The following is a 26,513-nucleotide window of genomic DNA, read 5'->3' as shown; positions in this document are numbered from 1 at the left end:
CCACCGCCTAGGTCATGCCTTGTTCTCATTGCTACCATCAGAAAGGAGGTACAGAGGCTTGAAGGCACACACTCAACGGTTCAGGAACAGCTTATTCCCCTTTGCCATCCAATTTCTGAATGGGCACTGAACCCATGAGCGTGACCTCACTGCTTTTCTATTTCCAGTTTTGCACAACTCATTTAATTTAACTGTTACACTTACTGAAGTTCACGGGCTTTCCCCATCATTATGTATTGCTGCCACAAAGCTAACAAGTTTCACGACACACGCCGATGATATTAAACCTGAATCTGACAGTGTAAGTCAAAGAGGCAGATTTTAAGGAAAACCCTTCCAAGAGCTTTGGAAGGAAATTCCGGACTTTGAGAACTGGGTAACTGATGGTTCACTTATCCCAGTGGAGTAGAGGGGGCTCCAATGTGAGTCTGAACTGGATGAAATTAAAGAAAGGGAGAGGATGTGTGGCATTAATTGAGGATTCTTGACTCTTTCATTATTTGTATTTCAAAAAAAATCAGAGTCAAACTTCCAAGTCTTCTCTGCTTTTATGGTATAATTAGAATCCTAGCTGAACATGACATAATGGTTAGATCATAACTGTTTTTAATTAAATCTGCCAAAGCAATACACTCCTCCTGATAAATCTGATGCCAGTTACATTGGAATGCTCTCATTTTCAAATGCAAATCGTTACAACAGTGACGGGCGCGAGAGTGATGAGATGCTCACGGCCTAGAAATAGTATCATTAAAGTTAAGTCTAACTTAAAAGGACATGTTGTCATGTGGGTGGAGCTTCCTGACTGGGGAAGAAGTCTTTCATCTCCAATGGGAGGCTATCCAGTCTCAACTTCCTCTGTATCGGAAACATTTGTAGGAACCTGCAGTGGATTTGCACTGGTGGAATCTGTCCTTCTCAGATCCCCAGTCCAAAGAGAGGGAGAGGGTTAGAGATGCAGGACAATGAGAGGAAGAGACAGAGTTATGGATGGAAGCACAGCATTCAAAGGTCAGAGTAAATTTAGTGTCAAGCAATGTACACGTATGTCACCGTATATGCATTATCTTGAGATCCATTTTCTTGTGAGCATTTACCGGAAAAAATACAACAGAATTTATGAAAAACTATACATAAACAGACAAAGATTGACGAACAACCAACGTGTCAAAGAAGTCAAACTGTGCAAATGAAAAATACTAGTAGCGGTGAATGAAATTATCCACGTGGTTCAGGAGCTGGCTGACTGCAAGATAATAAGTGTTCCTGAATCTGGCGGTGTGGGACCAGAAGGCATTCTGGACCTCCTGTCTGTCTGTAGCAAGAAGAGGGTGTGGCCTGGATGGTGAAGTCTTTGATGATGGATGCTGCTTTCTTGTGGCAGTGCTCCATGTAAATGTATTCAACGGTGGGGAGTCTTTGCTGTGATGGATTGGACATTGCCTTGTTATTTTTTCTGTCTGCAATTTCAGCTTCTACCACAGTGCCAGAACAGAGCAAAGGACTGCTGACTTTGATGAAGAAAAAATATTTTCAAAAGATGAGAAATGTCAGAGAAATGCTTTTCGTAATCATAGAACATCCCAAACACTCCTCAGCCAAAAGACCTACTTGTTTTCATTATTATCACACAGAACAAACATCACCATTGAAAGTTAAGACCACAAGACATAGGAGAAGAATTAGGCCATTTGGCCCATTGAGTCTGCTCCCCCATTTCATCAAAGCCAATCCAATTTTCCTCTCAGCCCCAATCTCCTGCCTTCTCCCCGTATCCCTTCAAGCCCTGACCAATCAAGAATCTATCAATTTCTGCCTTAAATACACATAAAGACTTGGCCTCCACAGCTGCCTGTGGCAAAGAATTCCACACATTCACCACCCTCCAGCTAGAGAAATTCCTCCTCATCTTCACCCTGAAAGGATGGATGCCTCTGTATTCTGAGGCTGCGTCACACAGAAGGAAAGTCAGAGTGGTAGCACTGGTTGAAAGTTCAATGTTGCCATGGAGCAGACTGAATCTCTCCATTCTTCAGAATAGTTATTAGGATCTTTCCCGTTTATCCAAGAGGATTAGCAATTGATGATTCATTTGATAGATAGTCCCCTAGTAATGAAGCACTCAGTTCTGCACTGCAGCGTGAACCAAGATTATATGTGGACTGAGTTTAACATTCAGCTGGTAAAGGGGATTTAACCAGCTCCTTTCAATAAGTAAATCAGGTTTAAGAAGAGCAGTGGGGTTTCATTATTATTTTAACTTGAAGCAGTGGGGTAAATGTAACGCAATTTGCCTCCTCCCTGGGCTGAAGCAAGTTGTTTTTGAACAGGTCATACCTTCCCCAGAAGAGATCCCAATGATAAAGAAATCTGAAACCCTGCCCCCTGCACCAATTCCTCAGCCACATATTCATCTGTGGACAGTCGCAAGGCTGCAGGCCCAGACGGCATCCCAGGGCGGGTACTCGGGATGTGCACGGCACAACTGGCAGATGTACTTACAGACATTTTTCATCTCTCCCTCTCCCATTATAGAGTGCCCTCTGCTTCAAATCATCCCATTGTTCCTGAGTAACATGTCTGAACGACTGACGTCCTGTCGCATGCACATCAATAATAAGCGAATGCTTTGAGAGGCTGGTCAAGGACACTACATCTGCAGCATGCCACCACCCACACTGGACCCCTACAATTCACCTACCGACACAACCGATCGACAGATGACACAATAGCCACAGCTCTACACACTGTCCTTATGCATCTGCAGAGGAGGGATGCTTATGTGAGAATGCTGTTCTTGGACTACAGTTCAACATTCAGCACCATAGTTCCCTCCAGGCTCGACAAGAAGCTCAGAGACCTCGGCCTTCACCCTGCCGTGTGTAGCTGGATCCTGGATGTCCTGTTAGATCGCTGGCAGGTGGTAAGAGTGGGCTCCCTCACCTCTGCCCCTCTGACCCTCAACACAGCTGCCCCTCAGGGTTGTGTCCTAAGCCCCCTCCTTTACTCTCTGTATACCCATGATTGTGTCACCACCCACAGCTCCAATCTGCTAATTAAATTTGCAGACGATACTACATTGACTGGTTTTGTCTCAAATAATAATGAGGCAGCCTACAGAGAAGAAGTCATCACCCTGACACAGTGGTGTTAAGAAAACAACCTCTCCCTCAGTGTTGCAAAAACAAATGAGTTGGTTGTGGATTACAAGAGGAATGGAGACAGGCTCACCCCTATTGACATCAATGGAGCTGGAGTTGAGAGGGTGAATGGCTTTAAGTTCCGCAGCATAAACATTACCGAGGATCTCATGTGGTCTGTACACACTGCCTGTGTGGTGATAAAAGCACAACAGCGCCTTTCTCACCTCAGACATTTCAAGAAGTTTGGTATGGGCCCCCAAATCCTAAGAACTGTCTACAGGGGCACAATTGAGAGCATCCTGACTGGCTGCATCACTGCCTGGTATGGGAACTGTACTTCCCTCAATCACAGGACTCTGCAGAGAGTGGTGCAGACAGCCCAGTACATCTGTAGATGTGAACTTCCCACTATTCAGGACATTTGGAAGGATCATTGGAGACCTGAGTCACGCGAACCACAAACTATTCCAGCTGTTACCGCAGCATAAAAGCCTGGACTAACAAGCTCCAGGACAGCTTCTTCCACCAGGCCATCAGACTGATTAATTCACGCTGATACAATTGTATTTCTGTTATATCGATTATCTGGTTGTATGTACTATTTATTACAAATTACTATAAATTACACATTGCACATTCAGATGGAGATGGAATGTAAAGAATTTTACGCCTCATGTATGTGAAGGATGTAAGAAATAAAGTCAATTCAATTCAATTCAAATTATCCTACCTTTATCCCCCAATGGAATGTGGCACAGGCAAAAAAATCCAGGGATCGCTACACTTCAGATCCTGCTTTTTAGTTTTCTACCTAACTCCCTCTCTTCAGGACCTCAGCCCTCTTCCTACGTATGTCGTTGGTACCATACCAATACGTACCACAGCTTCTGAATGTTCACCCTCCCCCTTTAGAATGCCATGGACTCGATCTAAGACATCCCTGACCCTTGCATTTGGGAGGCAACATCCCATCTAGGTGCCTCTTTCATGTCTACCAAATCCTGTCTCCCTCTGGTTATAGAATCTCCTATCCTTCTCCCCCACCCCTCACAGTGCCAGAGATCTAGTCACTGCAGCTTCCCCCAGTAGGTTGTCCCTTCCCACCAACAGTATCCAAAGCAGTAGGTTTATTATTGAGGTGAATGGCCACAGAAATACTCTATACTGGCTATCTATTCCTCTCCAGACAGTCACTGAGGTACCTGTTGCCTGCAACCTAGGGGGCGACTACCTCCCCGTAGCTCTTTTCTATCACCTTCTCATTCTCCCGTACGAGGTGATTGTCATCCAGATGCAGCTCCAATTCTTTAACACAGTCCTGAGGGAGCTGCAGCTCGATGAACTCCGTGCAGATGCAGTTACCAGGGAACCTGGAGGTTTCCCAGAGTTCCGCCTCACACAAAGAACATACTGCAAACCCTGGATCCATTCTCACTGCATTAATGATGTCCTAATAAGACAAAGAAAGAGAAAAAAAAACATACTATGTACCTACTTAGAACCTCCGCCAGTTCTTGCCTAAGCCTATTGAGCCAAAGCCTGACCACTCTAACCCTGGTCCACACCCACAATAACTGCTCCTAGAATGATTGCTCCCCCTAAACTTCACTTCTTTTTATTTGCTCAAATAAGACTCACTCCCAATGAAATACATTTTTAAATGGGTCCCGCTCTCTCCCTCGCTGCTTCAAATTATGACGGAGGAGGATGCGGTATATTCTCAAGAACTGGGCAGAGAGACAGAAGAGGACCATTGTTTAGTCTTCCATGTCTGAGAGCCACTTCCCATACCCACAGTTATACAGGAATGTAGCTAACCTCACAGAAAGTTCAAAGTCGCTGTTCGGTTTACATGTCTGAAGTGGCCCAAGTGCAGCAGAGGCATCTTGTATATTGCTTGACTTTACAGCTGCTTTAATAATTTATATTACTCTCAGGGTGAGACAAACATGTTAGAGTTTGCTGTTATAAGCCCAATATAACAAGACAGGGTCAATTTAAACAAACAACATTTGGTTTCCCTGCAGCTTGGGTCTTGGCTTCCTGGAGTCCAGGAAGGGCTTTGTTAAGATTCTTGTTTCCTTTTGCACATTAAACATTTGTATGGAGTATGGAGCTGTGCAAGGCAGCAGGTAGGTGATGTACTTCAAAGATGTGGCATTGGGTGCTAAATACTCCAGTTCTTCTGAGGGGGATCTTGCTGAAACTTATTGAATATTGAAAGGCCTAAAAAGAGTAGATGTGGAGAGGATGTGCCCTCGAGTGGGCGAATCTAAGGCCAGAGAGTACAGCCTCAGAACAGAAGGACTTCCCTTTACAACAGAGATGAGAAGGAATATTTTTATATAAAGGGAGGTGAATCTGTGGAATTCATTGTCACAGACAGCTACAGAGGCCAAGTCGTTGAGTATATTTAAAACAGAGGTTGATAGGTTCATGATTAGTCAGGGCATCAAAGGTTACTGGGAAAAGGCAGGAGAATGGGTTGAGAGGGATAATAAATTAGACACGATGGACTGGTGGAACAGATCTGATGGGCTGAATGACATAATTGTGCCCAGTGTCTTATAGACTTTTGCTGTTCCTTTTTGGTGCTCTTTAACACCCACCTCCACAACTAAGGTTTCTTTTAACATATTTCCTAATAATTCTTGTGTACCACAGTTCCCGAGACTGGATTGCCTAAATGGAGAGAGAGTTTAAAAGAAGCGAGCAGGGGCAGTTAGCACATTGTGTGCACCGCAGTTCCTGAGGAGACATTGGACTGTGCATAATCAAGTTCTTGGCAAGATGCAATAAGAAGAAGTTGGAATTAAGAAGAATGGCCATTATGGGCGTGGGCCAGTGGAGTGGGGAGTTGAGGCTTTGGCTCATCAAGGCTACGGCAATGAGAGGTGTGAGCCACAGGTAGACTTTCTTTTCGCTATTTCCTCTTTCTTCATGCGCATTTAAAGCAGTGGGGAAGCCAGGCGGGATAGTTCCTCTTGCAGGATGTAGGAAGGAAGGGAGACCTCCAGTGTCCCTGACATCCATACGTGCAAGAAATGTATCTAACAGACCGTGTTAGATGCTGGAGCTAGAACTGGATGAACTCTGATCATTTGGGAGGCTGCAGGGGTGATAAGCAGGATGTAGAAGAAGGTTGTTACACCCAAGGTGCAGGACACAGGTAACTGGGTGACTGCCAGGTGGGGGAAAGGGGATAGGCAGACAGTGCAGAGTACCTCAGTGGCTGTTCCCTTCAACAGCAGGTTTGGATACCGTTGGGAGGGGGTATGACCTAGCAGAGGTCAGGTCTCTGGCATTGAGTCTGGCTCTGTGGCTCAGAAGAGAAGGGAGGAGAAGAGGTGAGTTGTAGTGATAGGGGATTTGTGGTTTAGGGGATCAGAAAGGAGGCTCTGTGGATGATAACAAAATCCCCAGATGGTTTGTTGCCTCCTGGGTGCCAGGGTCAGGGGCATTTCAGATCGAGTCCATAGGATTCTCAAGTGGGAGGTGATCAGCTAGTGGTCATGGTCCACGTTGAAAGCAATGACATGGATAGGAGAGGTGACAAGGTCCCTCCGTGAGTTCATGGAGTCAGGTGTTAAGTTAAAGAACAGGACCTTGAGGGTTATGGTCTCAGGACTGCTACTCATACCACATGCCAGTGAGGTCAGAAATAGGAAGATCATACATTTTAACGTGTGGCTAAGGAGATGGTTCAGGATGGAGGGCTTCAGATTTTTGGATCATTTTGACTCTTTTCCAGGGAAGGTGGGACAGTTCACTCCAGAACTGACGAGGACTAATATCTCAGAGGGCATACTTCCTAGCGCTGCATGGGTGGGGGTGAGGTTTAAACTAGAATTGCAGTGGGATGGGTGCCAGAACAGATAGAGGAGTGTTTGTAAGCCTCCATACAAAAGAATGATCATGGTGTTCTGAGCTGCGTATATTTCAATGCAAGGAGTATCGTAGGAAAGGTGGGTGAGCCTAAGGCATGGATTAGCATGTGGAATTATAACATTGTAGCCATTAGTGAGTCTTGGTTGCAGGAGGGGCAGGATTGGCAGCTATCAGGATTGGCCTGACTGAGTGGGAGGGATGAAAGGATGAGGGGTGGCATTACTCATCCGTGAAAATGTCAGGGCAGTACTCAGTCAGGAAAGAACGGAGAGCTCATCTGGTGAGAAATGTATAACAACATTACTGGGATTATATTATAGACCACCCAAGAGCCTGCGGGATTTCGAGGAGCTAATTAGTAGAGAGATCACAAACACGAGGTTGTGGTAGTAGGTGATTGTAATTTCCACATATTGATTGGGACTCCCATACTGTAGAAGGGCTGGATGGGAAAGAGTTTGTCAAATGTGTTCAGAAAAGTTTCCTTAATCAGTAAAAAGAAGTCTCAACTAGAGACTGTGCAATATCAGGGAATGAAACAGGGCAGACGACAGAGGTTTGTGTAGGGGAACACTTTGCATCTAGTCGTTTCTAACCACTCTAGTAGTTTTTCAAAGAAATTTCCAAGAAAGTTGATAAAGGCAAAGCAGTGGGTGTTCTCTACATGGACTTTAGCAAGGCCTTTGACAAGGCCCTGCATGGGAGATTGGTCTGGAAGGTTCGGTCACTTGGCATTCAAGAAGAGGTAGTAAATTCGGTTAGACATTGGCTTCATGGAAGAACCCGGGGAATGGTAGTGGATGGTTATTTCTCTGACTGGAGGCCTGTGACCAGTGGTGTGCTGCAGGGATTAGGGCAGAGATATGGGAATACAGATCTTGAAAGTGCATCACAGGTAGATAGGGTCGTAAAGGAATCTTTTGGCATAAATCAATGTATTGAGTACAGGAGTTGAGATGTTATGTTGAAATTGTATAAGACATAGGTAAGGCCTAATATGGATATCGTGTGCAGTTTTCATCACCTCCCTACAGGAAATATGTAAATAAGATTGATAGAGCACAGAGAAAATTTACAAGGACGTTGCTGGGACTCTGAGCAATAGGGATAGGTTGAATAGTTTAGGATAATCTTGAGGGGAGATTTGAAAGAGGTATACAAAATTATGAGGGGTATAGATAGGGTAAATGCAAGCAGCCTTTTGCAGCTGTGTCTGGGTGAGACTATAATTAGAGGTCATAGGTTATGGGTGAAAAAATGGAATGTTTAAGGGGAACACGAGGGGGAACTTCTTCACTCAGAGGATGGTGAGAGGGTGGAACGAGCTGTCAGTGCAAGTGGTGAATGGGGGCTCAATTTCAACACAGGAGCCCCTCAGGGCTGCGTCCTATGCTCCCTCCTTTACTCTCTGTATACCCATGACTGTGTCACCACCCTCAGCTCCAATCTGCTAATTAAATTTGCAGACGATACTACATTGATTGGCCGAACCTCAAATAATAACGAGGCAGCCTACAGAGAAGAAGCCATCTCTCTGACACAGTGGCGTCAAGGAAACAACCTCCCCCTCAATGTTGCAAAAACAAAGGAGCTGATTGTGGATTACAGGAGGAATGGAGACAGACTAACCCCTATTGACATCAATGGATCTGGGGTTGTGAGGGTGAACAGCTTTAAGTTCCTTGGTATACACGTCACCAAGGATTTCACATAGTCTGTACCTTCAGGTTATGTGCTGAAAAGGGTACAACAGTGTCTCTTTCACCTCAGACGGTTAATGAAGTTTGGTATGGGCCCCCAAATTCTAAGAACTTTCTATAGGGGCACAATTGGGAGCTCCTGACTGGCTATATCAATGCCTGTTAAGGGAACTGTACTTCCCTCAATCGCAGCACTCTGCAGAGAGTAGTGCGGACAGCCCAGCGCATCTGTAGATGTGAACTTCCCACTATCAGGACATTTACAAAGACAGGTGCATAAAAAGGGCCCGAAGGATCATTGGGGACCCGAGTCACCCCAACCACAAACTGTTCCAGCTGCCACCATCCGGGAAATGGTACCGCAGCATAAAACCAGGACCAACAGGCTCCGGGACAGCTTCCTCCACCAGGCCATCAGACTGATTAATTCACGCTGATACAATTTTACGCTATATTGACTGTTCTGTTGTATATCTAACTGTATATACCATTTATTACAAAATACTATGATTGCACATTGCACATTTAGATCGAGATGTAACATAAACTGTTTTGCACTGTTTTGTGCACTTTATGCAGTCCTGGGTAGGTCTGTAGTCTAGTGTAGTTTTTTCCTGTGTTGCTTTTTACGTAGTTCAGTCTAGTTTTTGTACTGTGTCATGTAACACCATGGTCCTGATAAAACATTGTCTCATTTTTACTATGCACTGTACCAGCAGTTATGGTCGAAATGACAATAAAAGTGACTTGACTTGACTTGATAAAGATTTTTACTCCTAATGTATGTGAAGGATGTAAGAAATTTAGTCAATTCAATTCACTTAAGAGAAATTCAGATAGGTACAGGGAGGAAAATGAATGGCTATGGTCCAGGTGCAGGTCAATGGTTGTGCACTGATTGGATGGGCCAAAGGACCTGCTTTGTTGCTATGATTCTGAGCAGTGCAATGATCCACATATATTTTTAATCTATTCATTCTCAGGGTAGGAATGGTGATGACAGGCCACCATTTATTGCCCCCCTCTGGCCATCTTTGAGAAAGTGGCCTACTGTCAAATTTCCTTTTGTGATATTCCTGTGAAGCACCTTGGGGGTTTCTGTTCATTTTAAAGGTGCCTTTTAAATAAAGGGTAATTGTGGGAATACTTGGAGTACCCTTTTCTGTTGGATGTAGACAATTAAACGTCCTCCACTGAATCTTCCATTCGTCCAATGGACCAAAGGCCTCTTTTCCCTTTAAGCTACAGTGTAATTCCACAGAGATCAAAGCATCAACCATAAATAATTCCAGTTTCTAGACACATGGAGTACATGAACAGGAGTGAATTTGAACGCCTCTGGGGTAATGAAGTTTGGATCCACGATATTCACTGACCCAGCCTCCATCCCAAACAAACAGACTTCCCTGATTAACATTGTTCTCAACTCTTCAAAACTGGACAGTTGTCAAGAGGAAGTTGTGGGAGGACTTGATCAAGTGATGAAGAAGCACATTGAGAAGAAATGTTAAGAAACGAGAAGGAGTGGATAAAAGACGTTTTGATTTGCACGTTATCTTCAGTGCCAGAACAACATGAAGATTTCCTCATTCTTTCTGCAATAATACCATGAATTTTTTTCACCTCCATCTGAAAGCATAGGAAGTCTTAATGGGACTTAGCAGGTCCTTCTCCAGTTGGTGGGCAGTAACTGGTAGATAGCACAAGGATTAGTGCTTGGGCCCCAGTTTATAAACTACATCGACAATTAGCTGAGAGGACCAAATGTAATATTTCCCAGCAGTTCAACCCTTTACCTCTTCCACCTATCACTTCCCAGCTTCTTACTTCATTCCCACCTCCCTCACTCACCCACTTTCTCCCCTCACCTGATTTTACCTACCACCTGCCAGTTTATATTACTCCCCCTCCCCCACATTCTTATTCTGGCTCCTGTCCCCTCCCTTTCCTGTCCTGATGAAGGGTCTTGGCCCAAAACATCACTGCTTATTTCTCTACATAAATGCTGCCTAGTGTGTAAAGGACAAAAGGTATGTTGGCCTTTACTTCAAGGTGATTTGAGTACAAGGATCTAGATTCCTTGCTATATTTACATAAGGGCTTGGCGAGCCCACTCACAGTGCATTAGGAACAAGTTCATTCTCTTTACTTAAAGGAGAAGAAGTTTGCTATCGAGGGCAGTAAAGATTCATCAGAATGGTTCCCAGGCTGACATGAGAAAACTTGAGTAGACTAGGCCCATATGCTCCAGAGTTTGAGAGGTGATATATCTGAGATGTACGATTCCCCCCCCCCCACCCCAGTTAAGGAGCCAAGAACCATGGATCACAATCACAAGACGTGGACCACTTTGGACTGAAACTGAGAGAAACTTCTTCATTCAGAGGAGGTTAATTTTTAGAATTCTGTCCCTTATGAGAGTTATAGAACCTCAATCACTGCATTCAAACCATTGATGGACTTTTAGTTATTAAATCAGTCAAGGGACTTGTGGAAAAGACAGGGAAATCGATTTGGTCATCATCTTGTTGAAAGGCAGGGCAGCACTGAGGGTCTGAATGATCCTCTCCTACCCTTTACCTTCGAATGCATCATCTGACAATCATGCACACACTCAGTGGTGCATTGGGAGGGGTGATCCAGCGGAAATGGGAGCTGAACGCACAACCCTGAAGTAGAAATCAAACCCATGATTCTAAAGATAGGTGTTACTAAACTGACTTAAGGATGCTGCAGTTCACCCACCCACCCAACTGACATAACTTCTGGCCAATGAGTTGAAGAATGATGCAGTGGAATGAGGAAGCAGGTCCATGTCTAATTTGAGTTGAAGATAATCACAGCCCAGAAATAAACATGATCAGACATTGAGGACATCCTGTGCCAATCCACACAGGAAGACTAAACAAGCCATTATCTCAGAGATGTCTGCTATCCACTGGGCTCTATGCCATGAGACTACTTATGTTTCCAGTATTTATTGGAGGGTGGGGAACATCAATGGCAAACAAAATGTTGCATCTTTATACAAACTAAACAAGTATACAAACTGTAAGTCAGACATTCCTCTTTCCAAGGGCACAGCACGTCATTTCCAAGGCTGATTTTTAGGAGAGCCTGTCAGTAATTCTGGCTTCATTCCTTACAGACCCAAGATGTTGTTAAGTAGGGCAGCTCATGTTTGCAGAGCAGGTCTATACAGACAGACTAGTCTCCCAGAGTCCAATCACCAAGGAGTCAGGCGCACAGAAAGAAAAATCATTGAAGAAAGTTTTGCATTTCTAAAGTCCCTTTATCATTTTAGGATATCCCCAAGTTATTTCCAGTCAATAGAAATCTTAGAATATCTTGAGGTGTCCCAGGGTGTGGTAGGCCCAAGGCAAATACTTTCAAAAGCAGAAGTTGTTTCATATTTCAAGTTCCTGGGTGTCAACATCTCTAAGGAACTAATCTGGATGCAACATTTTGAAGCAGCTATAAAGAATGCAAGACAGCAGCTATACAGCATTTATTTGGAGTTTGAGGAGATTTGATTTGTCAAATGGAACAGTCGAAAACTTCTACAAATGTACCATGGAGAGCATTCTGATGGGCTGCATCACTGTTTGGTATGGGGGGGCAGGGCTACTGCACAAGATCAAAATAAGTTGCAGAAACTTGTAAAATTAGTCAGCTCCATCATGGGTACTAGCGTCCATAGTATCCAAGACATCTTCAAAGAGTGGTGCCTCACGAAGGCAATGGCCATCATTAAGGATCCCCACACCCAGGACATCCCCTCTTCTCATTGTTACTGTCAGGAAGGAGGTACAGAAGCCCGAAGGCACACACTCAACGATTCAGGAAGAGCTTCTTCCCCTCTGCCATCTGATTTCTAAATGGACATTGAACCCATGAACACTACCACACTACCATTTTTATTTGTTTTTTTCACTACTAATTTTAACTTAACTATTTAATAGACCTATATACATACATATATATGAGTGTGTGTGTGTGTGCGTGTGCGTGTGTGTGCGTGTGTGTGCGTGTGTGTGTGTGTGTGTATATATATATATACACCCATGTCCACTAAATGTAACTCAGTACTTTTCTCCACATTTATCAATCATGTATTTCATTGCACTGCTGCCAGTAAGTTCAACAAATTTTGCAACAGACGCTGGTGATATTAAATCTGATTCTGATTCTGAAATACAAGTTTAGATGGGGATCCAAAAATGGAGATTTGAAAATTTGTCAATTTTTGAAAGGAGACAATATCTTAATTCAGTAAATGAATCCCTATCCATAGCTGCGAATCCCATTATACAAGGCTATGTTTCTGCAACAATCAGTGCTGTGTGCCTAGCACAGCATTGTCAGAGCCCAAAGAGGCGGGAGAGAAAGATGACGCAACTGTCATAACCTGGAGTAAACTTGTAGTTTGCTCCTTTGCCTCCTCGAGAGGATTGCGGTCATTACGGATTTTTATTAATGACTTGGGTGAGGAAGTGGAGAAGTGGATTAGTAAGTTTGCAAATGTCGCCGAGTTGTGGATGGTGCAGAAGGTTGTCGTAAGTCACAACAGGACATTGATGGGATGCAGAGTTGGGCTGAGAAGTGGTAGATAGATTTCAACACAGAGAAGTGCGAAGTGATTCACTTTGGAAGATCAAATTTGAAAGCAGAATACTGGGTTAATGGCATGATTCTTAGCAGTGTGGAGGAATAGAGGGATCTTGGAGTCCTGAAAGTTGGCAAACAAGTCGAGAGGGTCTGGTGTATTGGTCTTCATTAGTCATGGGACTGAGTTTAAGAAAACTCTGGTTAGACCACACTTAAAATATTGTGTTCAGTTCTGGTTGCCTCATTCTAAGAAGAATGCAGAAGCTTCAGAGAGGGCCCAGAGCAGATTTACCAGGATGCTGCCTGGACTAGACAGCACATCTTATGAGGGTAGCTCGAGCAAGCTAGGGTTTTTCTCTTTGGATCAAAGGGGGATGAAAGGTGACTTGATAAAGGAGTACAAGGTGATAAGAGGCATAGATGGAGTGGACAGCCGGAGACTTTTCCACAGGGTGAAAATGGCCAATAACAGAAGACATAATTTTAATGTGATTAGAGGAAAGCATGGGGGTAAGTCAGAGGTAAATTTATTTTAGACAGTGGGATAAGTACATGGAACACCCTGCCAGGGGTGGTGGTAGAGGCAGATACATTAGGAGCATTAAAAAACTCTTAAATAAGCACATGGATGACAGCAAAATGGAGAGCTATGTAGGAGGGAAATGAAAAGGTCAGCACAACATCGCAGACCAAACAACCTGTACTGTGGTGTTCTATGCTTCATGCTCCACTGCATATGCCAGATACGCTTCCCATTAACTGGATTCCCACACCTTAATATACATATTGTAAGGCTGTCTGTTCAAGGCTGATGAATTGTTGATTTATCTACGTCTCTCTTATTAGGCAGGGTATACTTTAAATATTGACCCGTCACCGTACAAACAATCCAGGGATTGTGTACAAGTCCTGCTAACAAACAGTCTATTGAAACTGATCAATTGCTGCATCTGATGTTGGAGAATTACATCAACTAAACTCTTGATCTACTTAGTTGACGGCTGAACAATTTAAAAAATGAACAATAATCATCTCAGTACCAGTGATGAGATATGGTGGCTCAGTTATTAAGTTCATCATCAGGAGCATCGATCCACAGACAAATTCAAATCCTATTACAGCAATTCCAAATGAATAAATAAATTTAAAATGAAAAGCTTGGATCTATACTGGTGACCATGAAATGATCTGATGGTCATATAAAGCAATTTGCGCCAGTACTGCCAATATTTGGGAGACACTGTGACACAGTGGTAAGTGCTGCTGTCTCTCAGCTACAGGCTCCTGGGTTCAACCTTGACCTGGGGATGCTAACTATGTGGAGTTTGAATTCTCTCCCTTGTGACAGTATCGGTTTCCTCCAGATGCTCAACTTCCTTCTCACACCCCAGTATACACTCAGTGGCCACTTTATTAGGTACCTCCTACGTTCGCAATCTTCGGCAGGGGTAGTCCATCCACGTCAAGGATCGACGTGTTCGGAGATGCTCTCCTGCACACTACTGTAATGTGTAGTTATTGGAGTTACTCTCACCTTCCTGTCAGCGTGACCCAGTCTGACTATTCTCCTTTGACCTCTCACTAACAAGGTGATATCACTCATTAGATATATTTTGTTTTCTTGCGCCATTCTCTGTAAACCCTAGAGACTACTGTGTGTGAAAATCCCAGAAGATCAGCGGCTTCTGAGACACACAAACCACCCCAACGGGCATCAATAATCATTCCACGGTCAAAGTAACTTTTCTTCCCCATTCTGACACCGGTCTGAACAACAGCTGAACTTCTTGGCCATGTCTGCACGATTTTATGCATTCAATTTCCCCCACAAATGCCTGTGGCAAAGAATTCCACAGATTCACCACTCTCTGGCTAAAGAAATTCCTCCTCATCTCCATTCTAAAAAAATCACCCCTCTATTCTGAGGCTGTGCCTCTGATTTTAGATTCTCCCACCATAGGAAACATCCTCTCCACATCCACTCTATCAAGACCTATCGCCATTTGATAGGTTTCAATGAGGTCACCCCTCATTCTCTTGAATTCTAGTAAATACAGGCCCACAGCCATCAAATGCTCTTCATACGACAAGCCGTTCAATCCCAGATTCATTTTTGTGAACCTCCTTTGAACCCTCTCCAGGATCAGCACATCTTTTCTAAGGTAAGCGGCGAACCTGCTCACAAAACTCAAAGTGAGGCCTCACCAGTGCTTTATAAAGCTTCAACATTACATCCCTGCTTTTATATTCTCATCCTCCTGAAATGAATGCCAACATTGCATTTGTCTTCCTCACCACAGACTCAACCTGCAAATTAACCTTCAGGGAATCCTGCACAAGGACTCCCAAGTCCCTTTGCTCCTCAGTTTTTTGTATTTTCTCTCCATTTACAAATAGTTAACCCTTTCATTTCTTCTACTGAAGTACATGACCATACAATTCTCAATAGAATACACTGTTTTCTATCTGTCATTTCTTTGCCCATTCTCATAATCTGTCTAAATCCTTCTTTGGCCTCTCTTCCTCATCAAAATTACCTGCACTGCCACCTATCTTGATATCATTTGTAAATTTTGCAACAAAGCCATCAATTCCATCATCCAAATCATTGGCATATAACATAAAAAGAATCGGTCCCAATACTGAGCCCTACAGAACACCAGCATTCAGTCAGAAAAGGCTCCCTTTATTCCCACTCTTTGCCTCCTGCCAATCAGCCACCACTTTATCCACGCTAGAATTTTTCCTGTTAAACAGCCTCATGTGTGGCATCTTGTCAAAGGCCTTCTGAAAATCCAAGTACACAACATCAACTGATTCTTCTTTGTCTATCCTGCTTGTTACTTCTTCAAAGAATTCCAACAGATTAGTCAGGCAAGATTTTCCCTTGAGGAAACCATCCTCACTAAGGCCTATTTTATCATGTGCCTCCAAGTACCCTGAGACCTCACCTTAATAGTCAACTCCAACATTTTCCCTGCCACTGCAGTCAGACTAACTGGCCTATAGTTTCCTTTCCTCTGCCTCTCTCCCTTCTTGAAGAATGGAGTGACATTTGTAATTTTCCAGTCTTCCAGAACCTAGTGATTCTTGAAAGATCATTACTAATGCCTCCACAATCTCTTTAGCCGCTCTTTCAGTACCCTGTGGTGTACACCATCTGCTCCAGTTGACTTATCTACTTTCAGTCCTTTCAGTTTCCCAAGAACCTTCACCCTTGTCATGGTAACTTCACACACTTCCTGTCCCCTAACAGTAGGACTTCCACCATACTGATAGTGAATTTTCACAGTGAAGACTGATACAAAATACTTATTCAGTTCATCTGCTGTTTCATTGTCCCCCATTACTACATCTCCAGCATCGTGCTCCAATATCCACTCTTGCCTCTTCCTTTACACTTTGTGTACCTGAAGAAACTTATCCTTTTCAAGTTAATGGCAAAAAGTTTTAAAAGGCAGCTGATGGCATGTTTAAGAGACAATACGTAGCAGGGGTACCCTCTGAAATATCCTTGGGGCACTTGGGGGTGAACAATCCTTTTCTGTCATTTGAACAAAGAAATTAAATGTATATCATTCAGATTTTTATTTGCTCTCAAGTGGGTTCCGTTTGAAGACTGGCAGAGATTTGAAAAATGAAAATAACATCCATGTTTCCCACCGCTAGCCAGCCTCGTCGACCAAACAACTGCTTTCCATTTAACACCAACTAATTCAGCAGAAAGTCAACACCAGTATAGTAGGCAAACTATTTTTCAAGGTATGCGTGCCCTCAGCTTCAATGGAGAAAAATGGATGGAGGGGGAAGGGGAGGGGAGAGGGGCTACTGCACAGGAATGAAGTAAGCTGCAGAGTGTTGGAAGATTAGTCAGCTCCATCGTGGACACTGTCCTCCATAGTATCTAGGACATCTTCACGCAGCGGTGTCTCAAAAAGCAAATTTGCTTAATGGTCCACCGTTAAACAAAAGAAAATATGCAGATGTTGTAAATCCAAGCAACACACAGAAACTACTGGAGGCACTCAGCGGGCCAGGCAACATCTATAGAAAAGAGCACAGTCCACGTTCCGAACCAAAACCCTTCATCAGGACTGGAGAAAAAAAGATGAGATGTCAGGTGGGGGAGGGGAGGACAGGAGGTGATGGTGAAACGGGGAAGTAAGGAGCTGGAAAGTTGATTGCTGAAAGAGATAAAGGCTGGAGAAGGGGGAATCTGATAGGAGAGGACAGAAGGACATGGAAGAAAGAAAAGAGGGAGGAGCACCAGAGGGAGGTGATGGGCAGGTAAGGAGATAAGGTGAGAGAAGGAAATGAGAATGGGGAATGGTGAATGGTAAGGAGATAGGTGAGAGAGGGAGATGGGAATGGGGAATGGTGAATGGTAAGGAGATAGGTGAGAGAGGGAGATGGGAATGGGGAATGGTGAATGGTAAGGAGATAGGTGAGAGAGGGAAATGAGAATGGGGAATGGTGAATGGTAAGGAGATAGGTGAGAGAGGGAAATGAGAATGGGGAATGGTGAATGGTAAGGAGATAGGTGAGAGAGGGAGATGGGAATGGGGAATGGTGAATGGTAAGGAGATAGGTGAGAGAGGGAGATGGGAATGGGGAATGGTGAATGGTAAGGAGATAGGTGAGAGAGGGAGATGGGAATGGGGAATGGTGAATGGTAAGGAGATAGGTGAGAGAGGGAGATGGGAATGGGGAATGGTGAATGGTAAGGAGATAGGTGAGAGAGGGAGATGGGAATGGGGAATGGTGAATGGTAAGGAGATAGGTGAGAGAGGGAGATGGGAATGGGGAATGGTGAATGGTAAGGAGATAGGTGAGAGAGGGAGATGGGAATGGGGAATGGTGAATGGTAAGGAGATAGGTGAGAGAGGGAGATGAGAATGGGGAATGGTGAATGGTAAGGAGATAGGTGAGAGAGGGAGATGGGAATGGGGAATGGTGAATGGTAAGGAGATAGGTGAGAGAGGGAGATGGGAATGGGGAATGGTGAATGGTAAGGAGATAGGTGAGAGAGGGAGATGGGAATGGGGAATGGTGAATGGTAAGGAGATAGGTGAGAGAGGGAGATGAGAATGGGGAATGGTGAATGGTAAGGAGATAGGTGAGAGAGGGAGATGGGAATGGGGAATGGTGAATGGTAAGGAGATAGGTGAGAGAGGGAGATGGGAATGGGGAATGGTGAATGGTAAGGAGATAGGTGAGAGAGGGAGATGGGAATGGGGAATGGTGAATGGTAAGGAGATAGGTGAGAGAGGGAGATGGGAATGGGGAATGGTGAATGGTAAGGAGATAGGTGAGAGAGGGAGATGGGAATGGGGAATGGTGAATGGTAAGGAGATAGGTGAGAGAGGGAGATGGGAATGGGGAATGGTGAATGGTAAGGAGATAGGTGAGAGAGGGAGATGGGAATGGGGAATGGTGAATGGTAAGGAGATAGGTGAGAGAGGGAGATGGGAATGGGGAATGGTGAATGGTAAGGAGATAGGTGAGAGAGGGAGATGGGAATGGGGAATGGTGAATGGTAAGGAGATAGGTGAGAGAGAGAGAAATGAGAATGGGGAATGGTGAAGGTGGGGAGGGCATTACGAGAAGTTCTAAAAATCTATGTTCATACCATCAAGTTGGAGGCTACCCAGATGGTACAGTATATAATATGTTGCTCCTTCATACTGAGTGCGGCTTCACTGAGACAGTGGTGGAGACCATAGACTGGCACGTCGGAACGGGAATGGGAAGAAGAATTAAAATAGGTGGCCACTGGGAGATCCCACTTTTATTGGAGGATGGTTTCCCAATCTACGTCGGGTCTCATCAATGTACAGGAGGCCACACCGGGAGCGCCAGACACAGTGTATGACCCCCAACAAATTCAACCCTCCTCCTCTTCATGGACACCCTGCTCTGGTCTTCTGCCTGCTCTGGATCTCTTTATTGCTAATTGCCAACGGGACATCAACCGTCTTGACTTCACCACACCCTGTTCCAATTCCAACCTCACTCCTTCCGAACACTCTGCTCTCCGCTCCCTCCGCACCAATCCCAACCTCACTATAAAACCTGCTGATAAGGGGGGAGCTGTTGTAGTCTGGCATACTGACCTCTACTTGGCCGAGGCACAGCGACAACTCTCTGATACTTCCTCTTATTTACCCCTTGATCATGACCCCACTAAGGAGCACCAGGCCACTGTCTCCTATACCATCACCAACCTTATCAGCTCTGGGGATCTCCCATCCACTGCCACCAACCTCATAGTTCCCACACCCCGCACTTCCCATTTCTACCTCCTACCCAAGATCCACAGACCTGCCTGTCCAGGTAGACCTATTGTCTCAGCTTGCTCCTGCCCCACTGAACTCATTTCTGCATACCTTGACACTGTCTTATCCCCCCTTGTTCAATCTCTTCCCACCTATGTTCGTGACACTTCTCATGCTTTGAATTTTTTCAATGATTTTAAGTTCCCTGGCCCCCTCCGTCTTATTTTCACCATGGACGTCCAGTCCCTATATACCTCCATCCCCCACCGAGATGGTCTCGAAGCTCTTCGCTTTTTTTTGGATTCCAGACCTAACCAATTCCCCTCTACCACCACTCTCCTCTGTCTAGCGGAATTAGTTCTTACTCTCAATAATTTCTCCTTTGGCTCCTCCCACATCCTCCAAACCAAGGGTGTAGCCATGGGCACCCGTATGGGTCCCAGTTATGCCTGCTTTTTTGTTGGCTTTGTGCAACAGTCCATGTTCCAAGTCTATACCGGTATCCATCCCCCTCTTTTCCTTCGCTACATCGACGACTGCATTGGCGCTGCTTCCTGCACCCATGCTGAGCTCGTCGACTTCATTAACTTTGCCTCCAACTTTCACCCTGTCCTCAAATTTACCTGGTCCATTTCCGACACCTCCCTCCCCTTTTTTGATCTTCCTGTCTCCATCTCTGGAGACGGCCTATCTACTGATATCTACTATAAGCCTACTGACTCTCACAGCTACCTGGACTATTCCTCTTCCCACCCTGTCTCTTGCAAAAATGCTATCCCCTTCTCACAATTCCTCTGTCTCCGCCGCATCTGCTCTCAGGATGAGGCTTTTCGTTCCAGGACGAAGGAGATGTCTTCCTTTTTTAAACAAAGGGGCTTCCCTTCCTCCACCATCAACTCTGCTCTCAAATGCATCTCTCCCATTTCCCGCACATCTGCCCTCACCCCATCCACCCGCCACCCCACTCAGGATAGGGTTCCCCTTGTCCTTACCTACCACCCCACCAGCCTCCAGGTCCAACGTATAATTCTCCGTAACTTCCGCCACCTCCAACGGGATCCCACTACCAAACACATTTTTCCCTCCCCCCCTCCTTTCTGCCTTTCGCAGGAATCGCTCCCTACGCGACTCCCTTGTCCACTCGTCCCCCCCCCCCCCCCCCATCCCTTCCCACCGATCTCCCTCCTGGCACTTATCCTTGTAAGTGGAACAAGTGCTACACCTGCCCTTACACTTCCTCCCTCACCACCATTCAGGGCCCCAGACTGTCCTTCCAGGTGAGGCGACACTTCACCTGTGAGTCGGCTGGTGTGGTATACTGAGTCCGGTGCTCCCAGTGTGGCCTTTTATATATTGGTGAGACCCAACGCAGACTGGGAGACCGTTTCGCTAAACACCTATGCTCGGTCCGCCAGAAAAAGCAGGATCTCCCAGTGGCCACACATTTTAATTCCACGTCCCATTCCCATTCTGATATGTCTATCCGTGGCCTCCTCTATTGTCGAGATGAAGCCACACTCAGAGGAACAACACCTTACATACCGGCTGGGTAGCCTCCAACCTGATGGCATGAACATTGACTTCACTAACTTCCGTTAATGCCCCTCCTCCCCTTCTTACCCCATCCCTGACATATTTAGTTGTTTGCCTGTTCTCCATCTCCCTCTGGTGCTCCCCCCCCCCCCCCACTTCTTTCTCCCGAGGCCTCCCGTCCCATGATCCTTTCCCTTCTCCAGCTCTGTATCACTTTCGCCAATCACCTTTCCAGCTCTTAGCTTCACCCCACCCCCTCCGGTCTTCTCCTCTCATTTCGCATTTCCCCCTCCCCCCACTACTTTCAAATCTCTTACTATCTTTCCTTTCGGTTAGTCCTGACGAAGGGTCTCGGCCCTAAACGTCGACATCGCTTCTCCCTATAGATGCTGCCTGGCCTGCTGTGTTCTACCAGCATTTTGTGTGTGTTGTCATAGGTGAGGTGTCGCCTCACCTGGTGGGACTGTTTAGGGCCCTGAATGGTAGTGAGGGAGGGAGGAGGTGCAGGGGCAGGTGTTACAGTTGATCCACTTACAAGGGTAAGTGCCAGGAGGTAGATCTTTGGGGGAGGACAAATGGACAAGGGAGTCTCGGGAGGGAGCGATCCTTGCGGAAAGCAGAAAGTGGGGGAGGGTGAGGGCTGGGATCCAGTTGGAGATGGCGGAAGTTACGGAGAATTATGTGCTGGACGCGGAGGCTGGTGGGATGGTAGGTGAGGACAAGTGGAACCCTATCCTCGGTGTGGCGGTGGGAGGCTGGGGTGAGGGCAAACGTGCGCGAAATGGGAGAGATGCGTTTGAGGGCAGCGTTGATGGTGGATGAAGGGAAGCCCCTTTCTTTGTAGAAGGAGGGAATCTCCTTCGTTCTGAAATGAAAAGCCCCATCCTGAGAGTAGATGCGGCGGAGAGGGAGGAATTGAGAGAAGGGGATGGCGGTTTTACAAGTAGCAGGGTGAGACGAGGTGTAATCCAGGTAGCTGTGAATGTCAGTGGGTTCATTATAGACACTGGTAGATAAGCTGGCTCCAGAGATAGCGACAGTGAGATCGAGAAAGGAAAGGGAGGTGTCGGAAATGGACCAGGTAAATTTGAGGGCAGGTTGGAAGTTGGAGGCAAAGTTGATGAAGTCGACAAGCTCTGCATGGGTGCAGGAAGTAGCACCAATGCAGTCGTCGATGTAGCGGAGGAAAAGCTGTGTAGGCTTAGAATATAGACTGTTCCACGTAGCCGACAAAAAGGCAGGCATAGGTGGGACCCGTGCGCGTACCCATTGCAACACCTCTTCCCTCACTAACAGTTAGGGTCCTAAACAGTCCTTCTAGGTGAGACGACAGCCTGTGAGTCTGTTGTGGTCATCTACTGTATCCGGTGCTACCAGTGTGGCCTTCTGCATGTTGGTGAGACCCGACGAAGATTGGGAGACCGCTTCGCCAAGCACCTACGTTCCGTCCGCCAGAAAAAGAGGTATTTCCCAGTGGCCGCCCATTTTAATTCCACATCCCATTCACATTCCGACATGTCACTCCATAGCCTGCTCCATTGTCGCGATGAGGCCACACTCAGGTTGGAGGAGCAACACATTATATTCCGTCTGGATAGCCCCCACCCCTATGGCATGAAAATCAATTTCTCGAACTCCCGGTAATGCCCCCCCCCCTCACCATTCCCATTTCCTTCCCTCCCCTTATCTCCTTACCTGCCCATCACCTCCCCCTGGTGCTCTTCCCCCTTCCCTTTCTTCCATGGGCTCTCCTATAAAACCCCAGCCCTGTATCTTTCACCAATCAACTTCCCAGCTCTTTCCTTGGCCCTCCCCCTCCCAGTTTCACCTATCACCTTGTGTTTCTTCCTCCCCTCTCCCCACCTTTTAACTCTACTCCTCTTCTTTTTTCCCCTCCAATCCTGCCGAAAATCTCGGCCCGAAACTTTTTCCATAGATGCCGCCTGGCCTGCTGAGTTCCTCCAGCCCCCATCACCCAGGACATCTCCTCTTCTCATTGTCACCATTAGGTAGGAGGTACAGGACCCTGAAGGCACGCTCTCAGCGATTCAGGAACAGCCTTTTCCCCTCTGTCATCCGATTTCTGAACGGACATTGACTCGCGAACTACCTTTTTGGCAATACTTATTTAATTTAACTATGTAATATATATTCATACCGTAATTCACAATTTTTCTCTATTAGTATGTATTGCATTGTAATGCTGCTGCAGAGTTAACAAATTTCAGGACATATGCCGGTGATATCAAATCTGATTCCGATTTCATATGCGGTGTCCCGGGGCAACTGTTTCAAATGATTCAGCTGCCCGGGCTGCATAGGAGGAATTTTCCGTTTAACTCCCACAAGATTCAACCTGGTACACAGACAGTCTGTGCATCCCTTTTGGTTTCACTGGGAAATGTGCAGTGACAAAAGATTTAACATTCAACTCCTGATTGGAACAGGTGACCCTGCAATTGCAATAAATGAGCGACCAGTTGCAAGGAATTTTGAATTCCCCTCGTATATGGAAGCTTAAGAGTAACATTGCGGTTAGAAAAAGGATTGAAACTTAACCCAGTTGTCTGCAAGTTAAACAAGCGACAGGTTTCCAGTGATGGCGCGGCAGCTACGCCGCCCAGCCGAGTTGTCACTCACCCAGGTGTAGGGTCAGATTGACTGAGTTGGGGAACTGCACACCGTGCAACATGGACGGGCTCTGCCACCAAGTGGGCTCCTGCTCATTGTGGAAGTCGTTCAGGTAACTGGCGTTGTGGCTCTGCGGCGGGTCGTGCGCGTCGCACACATGGCACGATTTGGTGACTCCAGTCACGCCGGTCTGCAGGCAGTATTCCTCCCGGGCGGGAAAGCCGCAAACGTCGCTGGCCAGCACCGTCCGGCCGAAGGCAGCGTTGCAGAATTCCGGCATGCACCTTTGGGCTTTCCCTGACTCCTGCTCGTAACACGAGTCCATCCCGGCCAGGACAGCGCAGAGGTGCATGAAAAAGGCAGGCAGAACTGTCAGGAGCTCCATCACAGCGCTACGAACAGCCACGGCGCGTCTCGCCTACTCACTCACTTTGTCCTGGGAAAAGCACTTGGTAAACTCTAAATCTCTCACCAGTGACATCCCACCAAGGCAGGAAACTTATCTGCAATAACAATTTGAAATATCCCTGCCCCCTGCCGGTGGGGGAATCCTGTGTGCAGTTTTCAGGAATAAAATGAAATAATCTCCTGCGCCGCACACGATCTCAGAACGGAGATCAGGGCTGACTGAGGCCAATGCAATTAACCCATTAATGCATTAAGTTGTAAATGTGATCATACCGCTATAGAAATTTAAGCTAATTTCATTCCTGTAGTCAATGAAGCACTTTTAACGCGTTGCGATGGACGTACATTGTACAGTACGAAATGTAACTTCCGCGGCAGTGTGACAATGATCAGACCACATATTAAAGGGGGTTGTTTGAAAGATGAATATCGACCAGAAAAAGGACAGCATCCCAGGCGTCCCAAATAAACTACATAGAACTAGAGTGGTAGAGTCACGGAAAAGTAGAGCTCAGAAACAGGCCCTTCGGCCCATTTAAAATGCCTACTCCCGTCGATTTGCACCTGGATCACAGTCCTCGTATCACTACTATCCACGCACCCATCCAAACTTCTCTTACACGTTGGAATCGAGCTCGCGTGCACTACTTGCGCTGGCAGACAATTCCACACTCTCACGACACTTTGATCGAAGAAGCTGCCCCTCATGTTCCTCTGATTTTCACCTTTCACCCTTAACCCATGACCTCTAGTCGTAGTTCCACCCAATCAGTGGAAAAAATAAGAATGAGGTAACCGAACAATATTCAGTAAATGACTAAGACAAATAAATAATCTTTATAACCCCAAAACTGAATCTATAATAGAAATCCATTCGTCTGGTGAGACCATGGATTTGCACCTTGGAAATTTTCCAGATCGCAGGCCTGGGCAGGGTTGTATGGGAGACCAGCAGTTACCCATGCTGCAAGTCTCCCCTCTCCATGACACCAATGTTATCCAAGGGAAGGGCAAAGGCCGATACAGCTTGGCACCGGTGTCGTTCACGCTGCCTTGAGGCTTGAACTAGCGACCTTCAGATCACTAGACTGATGCCTTAACCACTTGGCCACGCACCAACACAATTGACTCTATAAATGTAAAGGAAATGAGAACAGCACAAATGGCACATCTCCAATATTCCTAGATTCTCTTGAATCAGGAATCCTTAAAGTGAAAAATTGGGACATGCATCCCATCTAGGAAAAATGACAGCACATGACTTTTGGCGTTCCACAAAGTGCTGAGATGAAACAATAATTAATTGTCTTAGATAACAGGATGGAAAGCTTCATATCCAGGTTTGCCAATGAGATTGGATAGACAAAATTGCAGAAAATGTAGATTGAAAGTATTGACTAGATTTGTAAGTATAGGAATTATAAGTATTAAGTTATAGATAATGTAAGCAAAGCTTTAGCAAATAGGTTATTGTGAATGCAAATATTAGATGTACAAAAGAAATGAACAGAGGAAAAATAGAAAATGCTGGAATGCTTACCAGATCAGGCATAGTTAACCTTTCAGGTTGCTGAAAGAGAAACACAGTTAACCTTTCGATGAAAGGTTATTGATCTCAAATGTCATCTTTGTTTTTTCCCCTAATATAATGTCTGTCCTGCTGTGTATTTCCAGCAATTTATTTTCTTATTTTACATTTTCAGCAGAAATCAAAGGAAGAACTTTCAAAAAGATGGAAAACTAGACATTGTGGAAATCCAAAGTTATGTATGTGTTTATCTACTTGGATCATTAAAATGGTATTGAAAATGGTCAAAAAAGTTCATGAAAAGACAATTCCTTGATTAGACCACCTTGAATACCAAGCAGTTCAGAACACTACACCTCATGAAGAATAATTTTGAAGATGGTGTGGTATAAATATTTTTAGAATGATAGCTGGACTCCAAGGGTTAAGTTCCTTGGAACATCTGTGATGTTGTCCACTTTCTTGTCAATAGGGTTGTATTCCTCAGAATGAAGTCAGAAAATACATTGCTTGTCAGGTAATATCTGCAGAGAAAGAATCAGATTTGATATCTCAGTTCTATAACTTTCCATCACAATTCAATAGCTCTGAACAACACCCATATATTGAGCAGTTTTTTATGCTTTATATTTCCTTCTATGATTAACAATTAAACCTAAGGTAGTTGCTGCTTTAAAAAAATTAAACAAATGTGTTGGTGATATGGACAAACTTGGCTTATTTGGGGTTGGGTCACAAATAGAAACATTACAGGCCCTTTGGCCCACAATGTTGTGCTGACCATGTAACCTACTCTACA

The 26,513-nt window shown here is 45.3% G+C and overlaps 1 protein-coding gene across 1 annotated transcript in view; it reads right to left on the bottom strand.

Annotated features, from left to right (window-relative positions):
* The window catches only part of LOC140731110 (laminin subunit gamma-3-like), a 130,551-nt gene extending 106,256 nt beyond the window's left edge, over nt 1–24,295 (bottom strand). Inside the window, exon 1 of the mRNA XM_073052404.1 lies at nt 23,788–24,295. Coding sequence (XP_072908505.1) covers nt 23,788–24,163 — 376 coding nt within the window. The 5' untranslated portion in view covers nt 24,164–24,295. The remainder of the gene's footprint in view (nt 1–23,787) is intronic.
* Between the last annotated feature and the right edge of the window lie 2,218 nt (nt 24,296–26,513).

This window comes from Hemitrygon akajei, chromosome 7 (assembly GCF_048418815.1).
Source record: "Hemitrygon akajei chromosome 7, sHemAka1.3, whole genome shotgun sequence".
In the NCBI taxonomy this organism is placed as follows: Eukaryota; Metazoa; Chordata; class Chondrichthyes; order Myliobatiformes; family Dasyatidae; genus Hemitrygon; species Hemitrygon akajei.
Note: the sequence above shows the minus strand (reverse complement) of the source record. Positions and strands in the feature narration are given on the sequence as shown.